Genomic DNA, 18,251 nt, shown 5'->3' with positions numbered 1-18,251 from the left:
AATTGCTTGTCTTTTCTAGAATTGCTTGTCTTTCCAGAACAGAAGTCCATAACCTTTGTTATAATGTGGACCTCTTAGCACATATCTGGGGAAGTCCACGGACCCTCTCTTTGAATTTTTGAAGGAAAAGCTCCATTTCAGTTAGAGGTTAGTGAAAACAAAGATGTCTGTAATTTCTTTTTCAAGTTCATGTTGTTCAGTCATTTTTTCAGTTGTGTCTGACTCTTCCCAACCCCATTTGGGGTTTTTCTGGCAGAGAAAGTGGAATGGTTTGCCATTTCTTTATCCTACTCATTATATCCTATCCCACAATATCCTACTCATATCCTACTCATTAAAGATGAGGAACCTGAAGCAAAAAGAGTTAAATGACTTGCCCAGGGTCACACAGCTGATAAGTGTCTAAGGCTAGCCTGGAACTCAGGAAGATGAGTCTTCCTGACTTTAAGCCTGGCACTCTATCCATTACACCACCTAGCTGTCTTATTCAAGTTTATAGGCTCTCTAAAATCTGTCCACAGTGGACCCAAGGCCAAGAACACTTTATATAGAGGAAACTTAATAATTCAGAAAAATGGCAACATACGTTGTGAAGCTTGTCACAGAATTAGGGCATACTACAGAGATCTTTGAGTCAATCTCGTGCCCAAATAAGCACCTCTTCCAGGACATTTTCTAAGGAAACAGGCTGATATCATTGCTTAAAGAAACATTACAGGGTTTGGGGAAGAATATAATAAATGGATCCCAAATTGAAAAGCATAGGCAGTCATTATGGAAGTGCAGCATCTGAGAGCTGATGGGATCTTGGAGGTGATCTAGCCAAACCCAGACCCAAACAAGAATCATCCTTCCAATGACCAACAAGTGGTCATCCAGCCTTTTCTAGGAGCCCTCCAGTGACAGGAAGCCTCCCACCTCCCCAGACAGTCTTAATTCACTTCTAGACGGTCTTAAACATTTTGTTTTGCCCAGTGAAAATCTGCCTCTGCAAGAGGGATGGAGAAATCAAGCCGGAGAAAGAAACCCATCTCTGACTTAAAAAAGACCAATTAGCCACTTTACTGCTGTGAGAAACATTTCCTTCAATATTTTAATTGATTGATTTTTCATTCTGTGCTTCCAAGTATATGCTGATGCCTGGAAGAATGAAGAAGGAGCTTTGTGCCCCTTAGAAGCCCGCATGTGTAGAACGAGGATGGAAGCAGGCACCATTTCCCCTTTTTCCTTGTACCTCCAGCACCTGGAAGGAGAAACTAGAGATAATGAAGATTTCTTTGTCTCGTTAAGTTTACAGTTTTCCTCAGACATGATCTACCCACCTAGCAGAAGCCAGTTCCTGGGAAATAACTATTTAGCCAAAAAGTCTTCTGAAGGTCTTCATAGTAAGTTCAAGGTCCCGCACCTCTAGGTCTGGTTTAGAGCCCTCCAGGGAGGGAAAATCCACACGTGCCTATGGAGAACCCTCATTTTCCTGACCTCAAGCCTGCATTTGTCTCTTTGGGACTTCCCCCCTCTGCTGGTTCTTCCTTCTGGGACCAAACAGACCAAATCTGATCCTTCTTCCATACTGGGACTCAAGGGACATGTCCTCCACCCTCCCTCCCCAACCTGGCCCAGAGTCTTTTCTTCTTCTGGCCAAACATTTCCAGTCCCTTTGGCAGCCGCCGATTTGGGCTTTGCCATCCTGCTTGATCATCTTAGCCCAAGCACTTAGTTCTTGGTACCAGCCGGTACCCAGCTCCGTAGACTTTCTTCTTGGGGTTCCGTGTATCCGAATCATCTTTGAAAAGGGAGAACTGATCCAAGCTTGGCCAAATGAGGTTTTCATCTGTGGAATACAAGGCTCTAAAATGTTCTCCCATCAAGAGAACCGGTCCTTTTTATCATCAGAATATCTTTTTTTGTGAATAAATCATTATTTTATTTTATTTTTTAAATCTTATTTAATTAGTCCTTATTTGACTATTACCAAATAGTCAAGAAATAATTATTTCTTGGTTACAAGAATCATGTTCTTTCCCTCCCCTTCCCCCCCACCCCTTCCTGTAGGTGACACGCAATTCCACTGGGTTTTACATGGGTCCTTGATCAGAACCTATTTCCATGCTGTTGATGTTTGCACTGGGATGGTCATCAGAATATCTTGCATTTAAAAACTAACCTCCCTTGATTAGCAAAGGCTTCCATAAAAGTCTCCATTTCTGGCCTTTTTTCATATTATCCCTTCTCTCTCTGGACTTGCTGTTCCCCAGATTCTTCATTCCACCTTTTCTCCACCTCCCTTTTCATCTCTACCATCTCACTGAAAATCCTTCTCTTCCTCTAAAGACATGGTGAGAAGAGCCTGACTAGCTAACTGCCCTCCCCTCCCCCAGCAAGACTTAATCTCATTCTCCCCATCTGTAAAATGGGAATAATGCTCATCTTATCATTAACTCCCCCGTCAGAACATTTCCAGAAGGTGAGATAATGATATCTCTGATGGGATCCTGTGTCAAAGAGCTCAGCAGACTTTAAAGGCTGGATCCCCATCTGCTGTTCTTATTGTTGTCCTCGTCCTGGGCTCGATTCTAGTAGGACCTCTTTCCGATCCACTACACTGTCGGGTCTGGCTCTGTTGCTTCTTAGCTGTGCGAGCCAGGATGAGTCACTTCCCCAAAATAAGTCCCTGCCCTCAAATTGTAAAAAGGGGAAGGAGAGAGCCTGGGAGGTCCTCCCCAGCTCTGCCTCTCTGAAGCTTCGGCCCTTCAAGCCTGCCCTCCTCTCTCTGCCTTGATTCATTCATTCTTGAATGAGGGGGTGAATCTCTGATTCTGTAGCTGCTCTCTGGGCCTCAGTTTCCCCATCTGTAAAGGGAAAGGGCTCTGAGGTCCATTTGAGCTCTGAATTTTACCTAAAGGGGACAAGGACCTTCTGGCTACATTTCCTAAAACTAGGAAGTCCTTTTTTGAGAGTTGAAGCTGGAATCAAAAATAGGATGGGGGGAGAGAAGAGACGGGGGACAAAGGGGAGCAATCGCTTAGAAAACATTTTCTAAACATGGGTGTCACTAAAACCTCTCCTTCCGCATCCTGGGAAGGGTTTCTCTGTGCCTTGGGAAAGAGAGCTCGGAGCCTGCCTGCCTGCTTGCCTGGCCTCCAGACCCCCCACTTGTCTGGGAAGCCTCCCCCCTTCTCCCCCGCTGGGTAGGGGCTCATAAAGTGCCCCAGTGGCTTAGCTTTGTTGCATGTAACTGTTCAATAATTACCAGATAAATGCATAAGTAAAAGCTCGATTACACTAATAATTTGTCCTGAGATAGATGTGTGGGACCCCCACTGGGTTCATTTGTCATCCCCGCAGCCAACTTCGAAAGAGGCCCCGTTGGCCGGGGATTGTGCGGCTATCTCCTTTCAATGAGGGGGCCCGTTAGACGGCAGAGCCCCAGAGGACGGGGCACTTAATCTCTCCGAGAAGCGAGACGTCCCCGGGGGGCCGCGCGAGAGAGAAGAATGAGGTGGCTGGTCACAAAGGAGGCCAAAAAAATGGCTCAACTCCCTCAAGCCCCTTCTTTGCCCTCAAAAAGAATGAGAGGCTGGAAGAAGGCTTAATAAACAAGGAGGAGAAGCAGCAGCAGCAGCCTCCCTCGTAGGCTTTCCCCTCCCCCTCCCCATTTTAGGGACCAGGGATTGGGGAGGTCATGGACCGGTTGGGCAGACGAGGAAAGCCTGCGGATGCCTCAGAACCCTATTTTTAAGTGCATGAAATAAAATATTCAAGAGAGCCAAAGAGACTAATTACATTGAAATACTGTTATGAATGTCTTTGAAAAACAAAACTCGGAGCCCCCAGTTAAGAGTTCCAACTGGAGACGACGGGCGCCATCTTCTACAGCAGCTGGACGATCCAGGGGAGGGATGGCCGCCATATTGGTGTGTTCATTATCGCCAGCCAATGACAAGACCGAGTTCTTGATTGACTTTGATACGAGGAAGAAAGAAGGGTCTGAGCTCTGGGCTCATAAGCACACGTCGCCCTAGCCAGGAGATCCGCGGCGGAGCATCCACCCAGGGGTTCAGCCTCTCCAATTGACAGAGCCATAAATCACAGCTCAAGTTGAGTGAATTATTGTGGCCGGGACAGCGTCTATGTAGTATCGGCTTACCATCTCTGGCAGGGAAGGCGAGCAGGGATGCTGCTAATACTGGAAATGAGAACGGGGAGCCAGAGGAGGAGAGAGCTGTGCCTGCTGTGGGCAAGGGCTTTGTGTGATGCAAGCAGGGCTCAGTCTTTCCTCGAGATGCCCATTTCCATCCTAAACTTACTCAGCCCCTTTTTAGCTGCTTTTTAAACATATTTTCTTTGTGCCATCCAAACACTTCAGTCTACAAAATAAGTCAAGGGGGTCTCTCTATGTAATGGGAATAGAAGGGATTTTAGAAGCTGAATCAGAGGAGGTGGATGATAAGATCCCATATTGCATGTTAGAAGAACTCTCAGAGATCATCAGATCGTAGACTTAAAGGCAGCCATCTCGGCTTCAGATCTTAGAGATCCTAAGAATATATGTTGAGATCATTGACTTGGTTGATGTCTAATAAAAACCCTGATCTAGAAAAAAATGAGATCATAGTTGGAAAGGGCTTAGCACAGAGCCTGGCACATAGTAGGCTCTTTAGAAATGCTTACCCTGCCTTCGCTCTGATTTTACAAATGAAGCTTTAAGAGGTGTGTGACCCAGAGCCACATGGGATGGTAAGAACATAGGTGAAGGGCTGAAAGGAAGCTTAGAGGCCATCAAATCCAATCCCCCCTTCTTACAGATGAGGAAACTGAGGCACACAGAAACACCAAGCAACTACCTGGGGTCACAAAACTAGTAAATCTATGAAGTGGGATTTGAATTCAGATCTTCCTGACTCTTAGACCAGTACTCTGTTCACTTAACCAGGAGGTCCACTAAACCATACATAAGGCCTCCTATTAATTAGAAAACCATCTATTAACATTTTTATTATCATTCAATTGTGTTTGACTCTTTATGACCCTATTTGGGCTTTTCTTGGCAAAGATACTGGAGTAGAGTACCATTTTCTTCTCCAGATCATTTGAGAAATGAGGAGACTGAGATAAACAGGGTTAAGTGACTTGTCAACAGATGCCTGCCTACCTCCCTAGCTCCCAGATACCCCCATCCAGCCAGAAACTGAGTTGGGGGGTTTGGGAGCACCCCACGGGTTGGAAGCCACATTGCACCATGAAGCCCTTCAGTTTCTGAGATGCCTTCAAGCTCCTGCTGTCCTAGCCACAAACAGGGAGGACCAAATTCACTTGTTGGTGTTTTCTTGTGTAGCACAGGCTCGTCATCCTTTTTTCAGCCGCCTCTCGTATATTGATCTCTGAAGGATCAAAGCTCTGAGAGTAGATTTAGGGCAGCATGTGAGTGAGCTCGTGGGCAGGGGGCTGCAGGGGTCAGCTTTCCAGATCCCCGGGGCTTGCTTCCCAAACCCTGGAGGACCACGGCCAAGTCAGCCTTGAGCTCGTCATCTGCAAAAGGAACGGTCTGAACTACATCTGAGGTTCTTGACCTTTTGGGGATCATGGACCCTTCGGGCAGTCTAGTGACATTTTCTCATGGGAAAGACTTCAAATTTGCAAAAGCAGTTGGGTTGCCCAGGAGTAATGGGTTTACCAAAGAAAACAGCAGTGCCACTTTCCTATACCTTAACTCGATGACTAGCTTAACTCTTTCGCAGAAATCAAGTGATAGAATGTTTTTAAAGTGTATCGGTCTAGGTTAAATGGTGCTGGCAGATGATCTTGGAATGCCCCTTCCCACTTTGAGAGTAGTAGTAGTAGTACTCTCAGCAAAGAAAGCAAAGGCACCTCTGTGGTACAATGGATCGAGCATTGGGCCCGAGGTCAGTAAGACCTGAATTCAAATCCAGCCTCTGACATTTAACTAGCTGTGTGACCCTGGGTAATTCACTTAACCTCTATGCCTTTGTTTCCTCAACTTTAAAATAGGGATTATAATAGCATACCTCCCAAGGTTGTTCTCAGGATCAATTCAGATAAGATTTATAAATATTTAGCATAGTCCTGGTACACAGTAGGTGCTGTATAAATGCTTATTGTCTTCCACTTCTCTTCCCTTTGAGAGATTCACAGACTCAGATTTTAATCTAGGAGAGACCTTAGATGTAGCAGACTAAGTGTCCTGCCAACCTCCCAACTCATCCGCCATCTTGGAGCCCTTTGCTGCCAATGGGCCTTGCTTCTGCCATCAATTCCCAGGATGTTCTTGTAGTGTTGTCTGTGTACTCTCAACAAGTACTTAAGAGTGTGCAGCCTCTTTAAAATAACTGCTCGTTCACTGTAGGCTGGCTGATTGGGAGGGGAGGGGAGCTCAAAGATTGTTTTATTTTCCTACGCCTTATCTCTCGTTTCCATTATCACTGGTATATTACATAGAAGTTCAACTTCCCTTCCAGGAACCTGGATCCTGGCCAACTTTGCTTATTAAAAAGTCACTCTTCATATTCCCAATAAACACAGCTGTTGCATGGTGTTTGAAAGCATTTCCCATCAGCCAGCGTGGAGGCTCCACCAATTAGGATGATAATATGGTCAATTTTGAAAATAGGTACCTTCCAGGGGCTGCAGGGCAGGAGCTTGCTCTGATCCCCCCAGCACCCCCATATAATGCTGCAGAAATTCCGCAGCCTTCTCCAAGTTCAAGCCTCGGGGGGCTGTGTCTAGGCAGGCAGATGGCAATGTAGCCATCATCTCCTCTCAAAGAGACGTGGGCGCCCCGAAAGTAGAAAGCAGCCTAGCTCTAGGGGGCGAGAGTTCAGATGGGGATGAAATCTCACCTCTGAACCGAGGCGACATGTAATATCTCTCAAGGGGCAGAATGAACTGGTCCATTTTGGAAACCTCTGAGACTTCAGACGTGTTACTGGGGCCTCCGTTTCCTTGTCTGTAGAATCTGGGAATTGCTGAGAGGCCATCCTGAGGTCTCTGCCTACTTAATTCTCCTAGCTTTTTCTCCCTGGTGTTTTGGGGGTTTTGAATTTAAATAAAATCTATTTTCCCTCTCCCAGTTCTTTGTCTCTGTGTAGGCTGTCCCTTCCCTGCCTGGAAGACGTTCTCTCCTTAACTTTATCCTTTCAAATCCTGGACTTCTTTCAAAGCTCAGCTTTACAGGAGGACCTTCTTGATCCCCCCACATTCTCACGTCTCCTTCCTGAACTCATCTTGGGTTTACCTCATATTTATGAGCTAGAGGCGAGCTTTTCTCCAGAGGAATGAAGCTCCTTGAGGCTGGGGGCAGTTTCATTTTGTCTTTTTTCTTTTAGACCCTCACCTTCCGTCTTAGAGTCAATACTGTGTATCGGTTCCAAGGCAGAAGAGCGGTAAGGGCTAGGCAGTGGGGGTAAGGGACTTGCCCAGGGTCACACGGTCATTTTGTCTTCATATCTTCAGCATCTAATGCAGCGCCCGACACTTACTAGGAGCTTAATGATTTCTGTTTGTTTCGTTTTTTGAAAAATATAGAACAAACAATTAGAGGCATTGTGGGCTAACCGAGTAGGGAGAATTGGCTTAAAGGAACCTCAGGGTGCTCAAAGGGGAAGAGCGAGGGCATTCCAGGCATGGAGGATAGCCTGAGCCAAGGCATAAGGAGATGCAGTGCCATATTTGGGGAAGAACAAGCAAGTAGGTCAATTGGATAGGATATGTATGTGCAGGAGAGTAACAGACACTAAAACCCAGAAAAGTGGATGGAGGCCAAACTGTAAAGACCTTTAAATACAAAGCTGAAGCACTGAGATTCCATTAGAGAAGCTACCGAAGGTGAGGAGCCCCCACCGGTGGGAGCGCTGCATTGTGCTTTTAGAATGTGCTGAAAAGGCATTGTGGAATGGAGTTGTATATTAATATTACTAATTAATTATTTAACTAATTACTAATTAATTATACTCAGAATAGATCAGAAATGCCATTGTGGCCAGACCACGAAGTTTCACAAAGGCCACGTTTCATGTTTGTGAAGGGAAGAATCATCCTCTTATAACTTTAGAACTACAAGCGACTGCAGAGGCCATCAAGTCTGGTTCGAGGGGGTGCTGGAGCCAGCTTGAACCAGCTTTCAAGAGCCAGTTGTTCCATTTCCAGCAAAAACAGTCTCTCTTTGGAAATTGGTAAAAGCCCCCAAGTCAGCCTTAGCTTATTGCTTTGTTGATTGTCTAGACTTAAGAGGGAGAACATGTTAATAATACAGACTGGACTCAAAAGTGTATCACACGTACGAGCTTTCCCAGAGTTTTGGCTATTAAATATTAACCAGGGTACCCCCACCCCTACCCTGGCCCCACTTTGGACCAGTCTCTCGTTTCGCAAATACTCACATCGCTAATGAATATTCAGGATTCGAACCCAAGTCTTCTCGATTCCGAGTCCAGCGTTCTCCATGAAGTCATGCTTCCTACGGGTCAGACCCAGAATGTCTGTGTCGTCTTTGGAGCTGGTAGAACCTTTCAAAAGAAGTCCAACGGGCCGGCCCATTCGGGGGCCTTTGAAGAAGCCTGAAATGCCATTTTTGCAAACATCTGGCACCTTGTTCAAGTTGCCACCTTTGGGGGCCTCGAGAGCCCCTTCCCAACGTGCACGCTCTCATCAGTCCCAGCTGGGCCCGGCCTCGGGCTGACGAGAGCACCCTGGCGCAGCCCGACGGCAGCCAATTCTGTAGTGCCTTTTAATACACCAAATTGTATTAACGTCAACATAGATGCAGATGGATGCGCCGCGATAAACTGGAAACACTTGAGAAAAGCCTTTATTGACTCTCAAGTAAATAATGCACATTTTTAAAGGGTCTAAATATGCATTTACATAATGCGCTCTAATTTTTTTATTGTGTCGGCTCTGGGTGCGCTCAGCACTAAGAGCTGTTTTCCCCAGCCGAAAATTTGGAATCGTGCTCGTCCAGCAGCGTGCCAGCTCTGCCCTTTCTGGTGGCGCGTCCAAGATCTCTCAGCCCCTGGAGGAGCGCTTCGGCGGGTCCCAGGAAAGGGGCTCCTGTCAACCCACCGTCATCAGGGAAAATCTCACATTAGGAGTGCAGTGAGAGGCCAGGTCCTGCCCCTGAAAGGTGGCGATCAACAAGCATTTATTAGAACCTACTGTGTGCCAGGCACTGTGCTGAGTGTGGACAGAGTCATTGTTCCATGGTGTCTGACTCTCCGAGACCCCATTTGGGGTTTTCCTGGCAAAGATCCTGGAGCCGTTAGCCATTTCCTTCTTCAGTTCATTTTACAGATGAGGAAACTGAGGCAACAGGGTGAAGTAACGTGCCCAGGGTCACCCAGCTAAGATCCTGGAACAGTTTGCCATTTCCTTCTTCAGTTCATTTTACAGATGAGGAAACTGAGGCAACAGAGTGAAGTAACGTGCCCAGGGTCACCCAGCTAAGATCCTGGAACAGTTTGCCATTTCCTTCTTCAGTTCATTTTACAGATGAGGAAACTGAGGCAATAGGGTGAAGTAACGTGCCCAGAGTCAGACAGCTTAGATCCTGGAACAGTTTGCCATTTCCTTCTTCAGTTCATTTTACAGATGAGGAAACTGAGGCCAACAGAGAAAAGTAACTTGCCCAGTGTCAGACAGCTTAGATCCTGGAACGGTTTGCCATTTCCTTCTTCAGTTCATTTTACAGATGAGGAAACTGAGGCAACAGGGTGAAGTAACGTGCCCAGGGTCACCCAGCTTAGATCCTGGAACAGTTTGCCATTTCCTTCTTCAGTTCATTTTACAGATGAGGAAACTGAAGCAATAGGGTGAAGTAACGTGCCCAGGGTCACCCAGCTTAGATCCTGGAACGGTTTGCCATTTCCTTCTTCAGTTCATTTTACAGATGAGGAAACTGAGGCAACAGGGTGAAGTAAAGTGCCCAGGGCCACCCAGCTAAGATCCTGGAACGGTTTGCCATTTCCTTCTTCAGTTCATTTTACAGATGAAGAAACTGAGGCCAACAGAGAAAAGTAACTTGCCCAGTGTCAGACAGCTTAGATCCTGGAACAGTTTGCCATTTCCTTCTTCGGTTCATTTTACAGATGAGGAAACTGAGGCCAACAGAGAAAAGTAACTTGCCCAGGGTCAGACAGCTTAGATCCTGGAATGGTTTGCCATTTCCTTCTTCAGTTCATTTTACAGATGAGGAAACTGAGGCAACAGGGTGAAGTAACGTGCCCAGGGTCACCCAGCTTAGATCCTGGAACAGTTTGCCATTTCCTTCTTCAGTTCATTTTACAGATGAGGAAACTGAAGCAATAGGGTGAAGTAACGTGCCCAGGGTCACCCAGCTTAGATCCTGGAACGGTTTGCCATTTCCTTCTTCAGTTCATTTTACAGATGAGGAAACTGAGGCAACAGGGTGAAGTAACTTGCCCAGTGTCAGACAGCTTAGATCCTGGAACGGTTTGCCATTTCCTTCTTCAGTTCATTTTACAGATGAGGAAACTGAGGCAACAGGGTGAAGTAAAGTGCCCAGGGCCACCCAGCTAAGATCCTGGAACGGTTTGCCATTTCCTTCTTCAGTTCATTTTACAGATGAAGAAACTGAGGCCAACAGAGAAAAGTAACTTGCCCAGTGTCAGACAGCTTAGATCCTGGAACAGTTTGCCATTTCCTTCTTCGGTTCATTTTACAGATGAGGAAACTGAGGCCAACAGAGAAAAGTAACTTGCCCAGGGTCACAAACTAGGAACTCAGGAAGATGAGTCTTCCTGACTCCAGGCTCAGTACTCTAGACGCGTCCTAGCTTTGTGATCCTAGGCAAGTCTTTTAATTCCTCTCCACTTGGGTTTGCTTATTTGTAAAATAACACCCGCAAAGGTTATTGTAGGAACAAAGTGAGATCTTATTGTTAAATGCTTTTCAGACAAGCACTAAATGCTTATTATTACTTTACAGCTTATTGTCTTAGGATCTAGCTAGCATGCCTTCAGCGTTACAGAGTTCCTTGGAGGGAGATTAGTCCTAGTTGTCCTCTCCTCTGTGGATGAGCTGAACATCGTTCCCATTTTACTGATGAGAAAACTAAGGTCCAAAGAGGCAGATGGTCTACCCAGACTAGTAAACGATGGCCTCTGGGCTTGTGCCTTCTGATGGCAGATCCAATGGACTTATGGGGGACACGCCCGGATTCCCCTTCAATGTCTCTCGGAATCCCCGACACATTCCAGACCTCGTTCGAGCATTAGTTCTGACATGGAGATTCATGTTCCTGAAGTCAAACCAGGCCTCAGATGCTTGCTAGCTGTAGGGCTCTGGACAAGTCTGTTTGCCTCAATTCCCTCCTCTATAAAATGAGTTGGAGAAAGAAATGGCAAACCCCTTCAGGATCCAAATGGGCGATGGAGAGTCGGACCCGGCGGAAACGTCTGAACAAAGACAAATGAGAAAAACTGGGCACAACTGACAAAGCCTGAACTGGCCCGGGCATGTGTTCTGCCCCTCTGTGTCCCCAGTGCCCAACAGGGTTCTTGGCACAGAGAAGATGCTTAATAGTGTTTTAATTTTTTTTATTTAAAAAAATTTTTAATAACTTTTTTCATGAACAAATCAAGCCAACTAAGGAGGCATTAAGTCTCTTTACCTCCCCTGTGCCTAGCAGTATCTGGTATAGAAGTCCTAAATCCATGGCGTTGAGTGGAATGAGAAGAAGAATGGCCAATCGCCATTTGAGAAAGAACTCAGCAATGTACAGGAAATGGTTCATATCCATGGCGTTGAGTGGAATGAGAAGAATGGCCAATCGCCATTTGAGAGAACTCAGCAACGTACAGGAAATGGTTCATATCCATGGCGTTGAGTGGAATGAGAAGAATGGCCAATCGCCATTTGAGAGAACTCAGCAACGTACAGGAAATGGCTCGTTTTTGTCCTCAGTCTCAGACATGGTGCTGAGAGAGTAATGTGTGCTTTAATAAATGCTTCCTCATTCAATCATTAGAGTTAGACCTGGATGGCAACTTTGAGGCCAATGAATACAACTCTTATTTTACAGGTGAGGAAATTGAGGCACAGAATTACAGTAACCTGCCCAGGGCCACACAATTAGTTGGTGTCTAAGGTGGCCTGGACCACTCTGAGCTCTTCCCATGCACAGCTTTTGCCTTTAGTGAGTTTTATCAATCTTCCTTCCAAGCGAAGGACAAAAAATATGACATATTTCAGATAGGTTTCTTTTTAAAAAACCCTCATCTCCTTCTTGTGCAAATGAAATTCAGCAGGGTTTGTATATAAGGGAGTTCTCGCCGTCTGCCTCTTCTCAGTTTGCATGGGCACCGAGCCAGCATTTCAGCAGGGGTCACTCCTTCCCTCAGCACGTGGGTTCCCACCCTGGAACATGGAGCTTTTCAGAGTTGAAGTTTAGAACTGTAAGAAGGACACGTCGGCCGAGAGTGCGGAGAGAGTGTATCCATCCCCCACCTCGTTGTTCCTCCTCTCCCTTCCCCCCCCAGTGGCTCAGCTGTAATATGTGATCATTTGCTCCATCCTTCCCAAAAAGTTCATCCTGAATGAGTCCCTCGAAATTTCACTGAAAGGGGGACAAGAGCTCTAAGAATGAATTATGGGCCGTGGGTCGTTCGGAACGAAAGGGGATCCATATGTGAAAACTGGAATTTGTCATCTGTAATGTCAGTTAAATCAAGTCTAATCTACTAAATACATTTTTTATTGCTTGCTTCATTAAAAAAGCTCTTAAGGTAATGAATAATCTTCCGTTTCACCCAGGATTATTAATGCCTTTATAACTCATGTCCACTGGAAATACAAAGGCAGCTTGAAATCCTTGCTTCATCTAGACTCCGTGTTGTCTTAAAGGACCCCGAGGAGCCCAAACCCATCCGAGCCAGCCTCTTTTCAGATCCATCACCCAAGGCATGCCATGAACCCCGCGTGCCGGAGGAGAGTTGGGGGTTGGGTGCCAGGGACGAGGAAAGAGTCTTCCTAGTTCTAATGTTCTTTTTTCTTCTTGCTTTTCCCACAGCGAGTCCACACGCGACCCCATCAACTCTCCATTTCCCGACATCTCCCATCATCCAGCAGCCTGGGCCCTACTTCTCACACCCAGCGATTCGCTACCACCCTCAGGAGACGCTGAAAGAGTTTGTCCAACTTGTCTGTCCCGATGCTGGTCAGCAGGCCGGACAGGTGGGGTTCCTCAATGTAAGGACCCTTTTTTTGGTAAATTTCTTGGGAAATGTTGGCTTCATGTCAAACTAGTGGCGATGGGGGCGAGGCGTTCCGCTCGGACACCCTCCGCTCTAAGGACACGTCGACTGACTCCAGTCCGATGTCACGTTGACTCGAGATGGTGGGAAAGTTAACCGGTCACAGCAGTATTTGTGTTACGTCTGCGACGGTCAGCTCTTGGCGAGATAAATCGGGGCGAGGATGAACTCCCCGACCTCCCGAGGTCTGCGGACTGATGAGTCAGCCTCGTGTATTCTAACCCGGGTTCCTGTCAGGGTTAACAAAATAGGGAAAATGCTCATCATTTATTCAGAATATGGGGGGGAGCCATTGGAAGGGGTGCAGGGAACGAGGGCGACAGATGTTTTGAATCAACTCAGTTGATTTGGGGGAAAAAATACAGCCTTAGAGCCCTTTAGATCCAGTTGACCACTGCGTGAACTCCAGATGCCAAAAGGAAAGTTTATTACAGTTTGTTATTTCTGTAAGCGGTTATCTTTTCCACTTATCTCGGTGTAAAGTTAAATGGACTTGATAGCTCCGAATGAGTGTTTTCACCCCCCCCCAAATAAACCGAATAATCGCACAATTGAAATAACATTCCTCTTGAATCCAGAAATGATAAGGGGACGATAAGTGGGATTTTAAATATACGGCCCAGCCTGGGGGTTGGGGATTCTTTTGGGGGGTCTGGAGAGGAGGGAGAGACTGCTGGTCACCAGACGAAAACCAGGACGGGGAACGAGAGTCGGCTTTTTGCCTTCTCCTTATCCTCATGTCCTGATTGCTCCCCAACGCACAGCTTAGCCCTAATTCTCACTGCCCCACTTAGGAGATTTCGGCAATAAGTCACCGTGTCCTCACTACCGGCTCCTTCTCCCCTCCGGCCCCCAGCCCTGCAGAATACCTGATTCTGCACATCTGAGCCAGGACTGACGGCTTTGACTAATGTCTAGCGATATGTTAGCAGATACATTTCTGTCTAGACAACAAATCAATAGAATGTCTTTTCCCCCCCTTTGCTTGTGTATTCATGGGCCTTGCTTCCCTTAAAGCATTCACTTATGGACTTGCAGCCCCCTCGGAAGTAGCACTTGCAGTCCGGCTTTGCTGGCAGAGCATTTCTAGATTCTGTTTGTCAGACACCGTGAAACAACAAGCACTAAATATACGGGGAATCGGGATGGGGATGGAGCGGGAAGAGGATGTGAGAGGGGCCAGAAGGCTTCTGCTCCATTACTTAAGCTTCAAAAATGAAACCCGGGATAATGGGATTTGCTCCAGCTCCATTTGGATTTGACACTATAGTTTCAAGACAGGGAGCTGTCCTCAGTGGAATACTGGCCATTCGATACCTAGCAAGCCACGAGATCTCATTGGGAAGTGATGTCAAAACTCGTCTGGTCCCCAGCACCATGTCTGACTAGTAAATGAGCTTTCTTGCTTTCCTTTCTTTTATTCCCTCCTTTCTTCTTTCCTTCTCTCCTTCCTTCTGGCCTTCCTTCCTTCTTTTCTCTTTCTTTTGTTCCTTTCTTCCTTCTTTCCTTCCTCCTTCCTTTCTCCTTTCCTTTATTTCTTTTCCTCCTTTCTATCGTTCTGTTTTCATCATCCATCTTTCTTTTCTCTTTCTTCCTTCCTTTCTATTTTCTTTCTTGTTGTATCTTTCTTTCCTTCGATCCTTTGTAAGTCTTTCCATCTTTCTTTCTTTTTCTTTTCTTCTAATTTTTTCTAGCTTTTCCCCTTCTGTCATTTTTCCTTTCTTTTTTCTTCCTTCTTTTTTCCCTTATTCCCTTCTTTCTTTTTTCTTCCTTTTTTCCTTTCTTTTTAATTATCTCTTTATTTCCTCCCATCCTTTTTCCTTTATATTTTCCTTTTTCTTTCCATCTTTCTTTCCTCTTTGGTCCTTTTCATTTCTTTCTTTTTTCTTTCTAGCTACCTCTTTCCTTCCATCATTTATTCCTTGTTGCTTTTCTTCCTTACATTATTTCTTTCTTTTCCCCTTCCTTCACCTTTTCTTTCTTTCTTCTTAGCTATCTCTTTCCTTCCATCCTTTTTCTTTCTATTTTTCTTTTTTCTTCTTTCCTTTTCCACTCTTTCTTTTGTCATTTTTCCTTCTTCCCCCTTCCTTTCATTATTTCTTTTCCTTCCTCTTCTTCCTTCCTTCCTGTTTTTCAGCAGCTTTGACATTATCTCACATACCTCCTCAAATTCTCAAAATCCACAATTGTGGAAATTCTCTCCATCTCAGCTGGCCTCTTAAAGGAGATCATTTCAAAAAGCTTTTTTGACAAATCTCTCCTTTTGATGCTGTGAAGGTGCTTTTCAGAGCGTAGTTTCTCCTTTAAAATGGTTGTGGGTTTTGTTCGGTGCCCCCAGCGTCTTCCCACCAAAGAAGCAGGGTTGGGGCATGGTCTACCTTACATAATTGGCATCGGGAATCCAAGAGAAGCTTCCATCTTGAACAGGAATTGGGGGACCACCGAATCTGCAAGTTTCTGTTTCTGCTGTTCTAGGCTGTGGGAGGGGCAGCTTTTTTTAAATGATTAAATGTGATGTGATGGTGGATTTCGAAGTCCAAGGCAGGCAGGCTCTTCTTCTCCAATTCCAGGGCCTGAGGAGTCTCTGTAGGTAGCCAGCAGAGGATACAATCACTAAGCAGGCACTTGGGAGCGCTGAGCTCATCAGAAGCGTTTCACATGAGTGATGACACTCACTCTTCCAGAGTAGCTGCATCCCCAGCCAAAGTGCCCACATGAAAAATTCAGACTGACCCCCAAAATGTCATTTTATGTAAACTGATTCAAAAGCAAGGTTCTCGAATCCATTTTCCCTGAGCTGCTAAGAGTGTACTTCCTCAAGTGCCTTGCAGACCAAAGCAGAGCAATCCTTCATGTCTGTTTGGTCTGACGGAAGGCTTCAGGCTGCTCCTTAAGTATAGAGCACTTAATAATTGATGTTGGAGACAAGAAATGATTGTCTTGTGATCAGAAGCTGCACAACGTTGACGTCTGCCTCTTTCACTCTCACAGCCCAATGGTAGCAGCCAAGGCAAGGTGCACAACCCGTTCCTTCCCACCCCAATGTTGCCACCGCCACCTCCGCCACCCATGGCCAGGCCTGTGCCTCTGCCCGTGCCAGACACAAAGCCTCCGACCACATCGACAGAAGGAGGCGCCACGTCGCCCACCTCACCGAGTAAGTATGGCTTAGGCCAGCCTCCCCCACCTCTTTCCTCCCCTGTGACGGGTCGGTCCATCATCTCCGTTGAACCCCAAAAACCATTCCTAGGACTTTTCCCAGCTGGTGAGAGAGGCAGCCACCGACCCAAGGCTATTCCAAGAAGCAACTTAGCTGAAGGACTGTTGACTCCCTTCCCATCCCCAGTGACCTTTCAGGTGGTCCAGGCATGCCAGGGACTGTGTGACGGGCTAATTGGGCATTTTTCTAGAACCAATACCCAAAGCCGAATTCCTAGTTGAAAGAGAGTGAATGAATCCACTTTAGTGCTGAGCTCAGGTCTTCTTCAGCATCGGTAGAATCCACCAAAGAGTCACCCAGGTGCCATGCTGGAGTCAGAGTATAAAGACAGAGGGCTCCTTAGAGTTCCTGCTTTCTGAAAACTTACACTCTCAGACAGAAGCCCAAATATAGAGATCTCGTACAGGGCATCACAGAAACGATGGGTAGAAACATCAAACCAACACATGAATAGCCAGGTGCATCCTTTGTGGGCCAAGAGTATTGCATTTAAAAGATGGCGGCAGGGAGGAGGAAGGGGGTTACCAAGCAGGGCTCGGAGAAAGGAACTGAGGCAATTTCATGCCTAGATTTGGGGCAGAAGGGGAGGGAAGGGAAAGAGAGAGGAACCTCCTGCTTGTCTCTGACTGATGGGGGCTGCTTTAGAGGTGGCCCGGGAACTGATGCTCTTTTGAAGAGTCTGGAGATGAAGATGGAAAGAACAGGAAAAGACAAATCGAACTGAACATGCCAGAAATTAGCACAAGATAGCTAGGAGCAGGGTAGGGAAGGGAGACCCCCCGGCCCCTCTGAGACTAGGGTTGGAGACCACTCCAAGAGTGATGAGACCACTGTTTCAGAGAGAATGATCAGAAGGAGGCAAATATGGGAAATGGATAGAAAGAAGCCACTCGATGGAGAAAGCGTTTAGACCTGGGGAAGGTGGTTAAAAACTTCACCTGCTTCCTACTTTGATCCTCTTGGGCAAATCTGTTCATCTCTCTGTGACTCAGATTGCTCATTGGTGAAATAAGGGGGTTGGACTCCATGGCTTTAGGATGGGACTTGTTACTTTTTCAGCCTGGGGGAATCTGCCATGGCTGGTCCTTTGCTGGTGTAGCCTAGAAGATTTAGCCTCCAGGAAAGGGAAACAATTCTTAACCATTGGAGCTCTCCAGAAGTGCCCAGGCTGCCCCAAGAGGGCTTGGGTTCTCCCTCACTGAAAGTCTTCCCAGAAGATCATTTGTCCAGAATGTGGAGGAGAAACCCCATTGAAGTCAGGACTAGGTCGATAGCCCTTCAGGTCCCTTCTCACTCTGGTTTCCTTTGATTCTGCCAGCTCAGTCGCCTCCACACTCTCATGAGACAGGACTTTTGGTAAAGATTAGTATATACTAATGGATAGAGTAGAAATAACGTCGGAGCCCCTGGGCCTGAGTTCAAATTTCAGCTCCAACATTTGTCAACTCTGTGACCTTGGGCAAGTCTCTCTTTCTCTGGAGATCAGTTTGGTCAGGTGTAAAATGAAGACACTGCAGCCAGGGAACCCTAAGATCTCTTCCATCTTTCGATCTATCACTCTTTCCAGAGAAACATATCCCTAAGCCCTCGTCTGACCAGTCTTTGCATCTGGTCCAAAAGAACATCAGAGGATAAGGTGGGCTCTTTCATCTCTCTTCTAATTGCCTTGAACTGAGCCCCAAGACATTTGGTCTCGCAGCCAGAGTGCTTGCCCTCTCAGGGCATGGAGTGGGAGGATTTCGGGC

At 46.4% G+C, this 18,251-nt stretch overlaps 1 protein-coding gene across 7 annotated transcripts in view; it reads left to right on the top strand.

The window, feature by feature from the left end:
• Positions 1 to 18,251, top strand: part of NFIA (nuclear factor I A) — a 499,453-nt gene that overhangs the window by 401,972 nt on the left and 79,230 nt on the right. For 5 of the 7 annotated variants that reach the window (XM_007480487.3, XM_056814128.1, XM_056814126.1 and 2 more), the window contains exons 8-9: positions 13,043 to 13,221; positions 16,278 to 16,443. In XM_007480487.3, the coding sequence (XP_007480549.1) occupies positions 13,043 to 13,221; positions 16,278 to 16,443 (345 nt within the window). The remainder of the gene's footprint in view (positions 1 to 13,042; positions 13,222 to 16,277; positions 16,444 to 18,251) is intronic. The other 2 variants (XM_056814129.1, XM_056814127.1) reach the window with 1 other exon arrangement.

Source organism: Monodelphis domestica, chromosome 2 (assembly GCF_027887165.1).
Source record: "Monodelphis domestica isolate mMonDom1 chromosome 2, mMonDom1.pri, whole genome shotgun sequence".
Taxonomy (NCBI): domain Eukaryota; kingdom Metazoa; phylum Chordata; class Mammalia; order Didelphimorphia; family Didelphidae; genus Monodelphis; species Monodelphis domestica.
The sequence above is the reverse complement of the archived record's forward strand: the minus strand, read 5'-3'. Positions and strand labels throughout refer to the sequence as shown.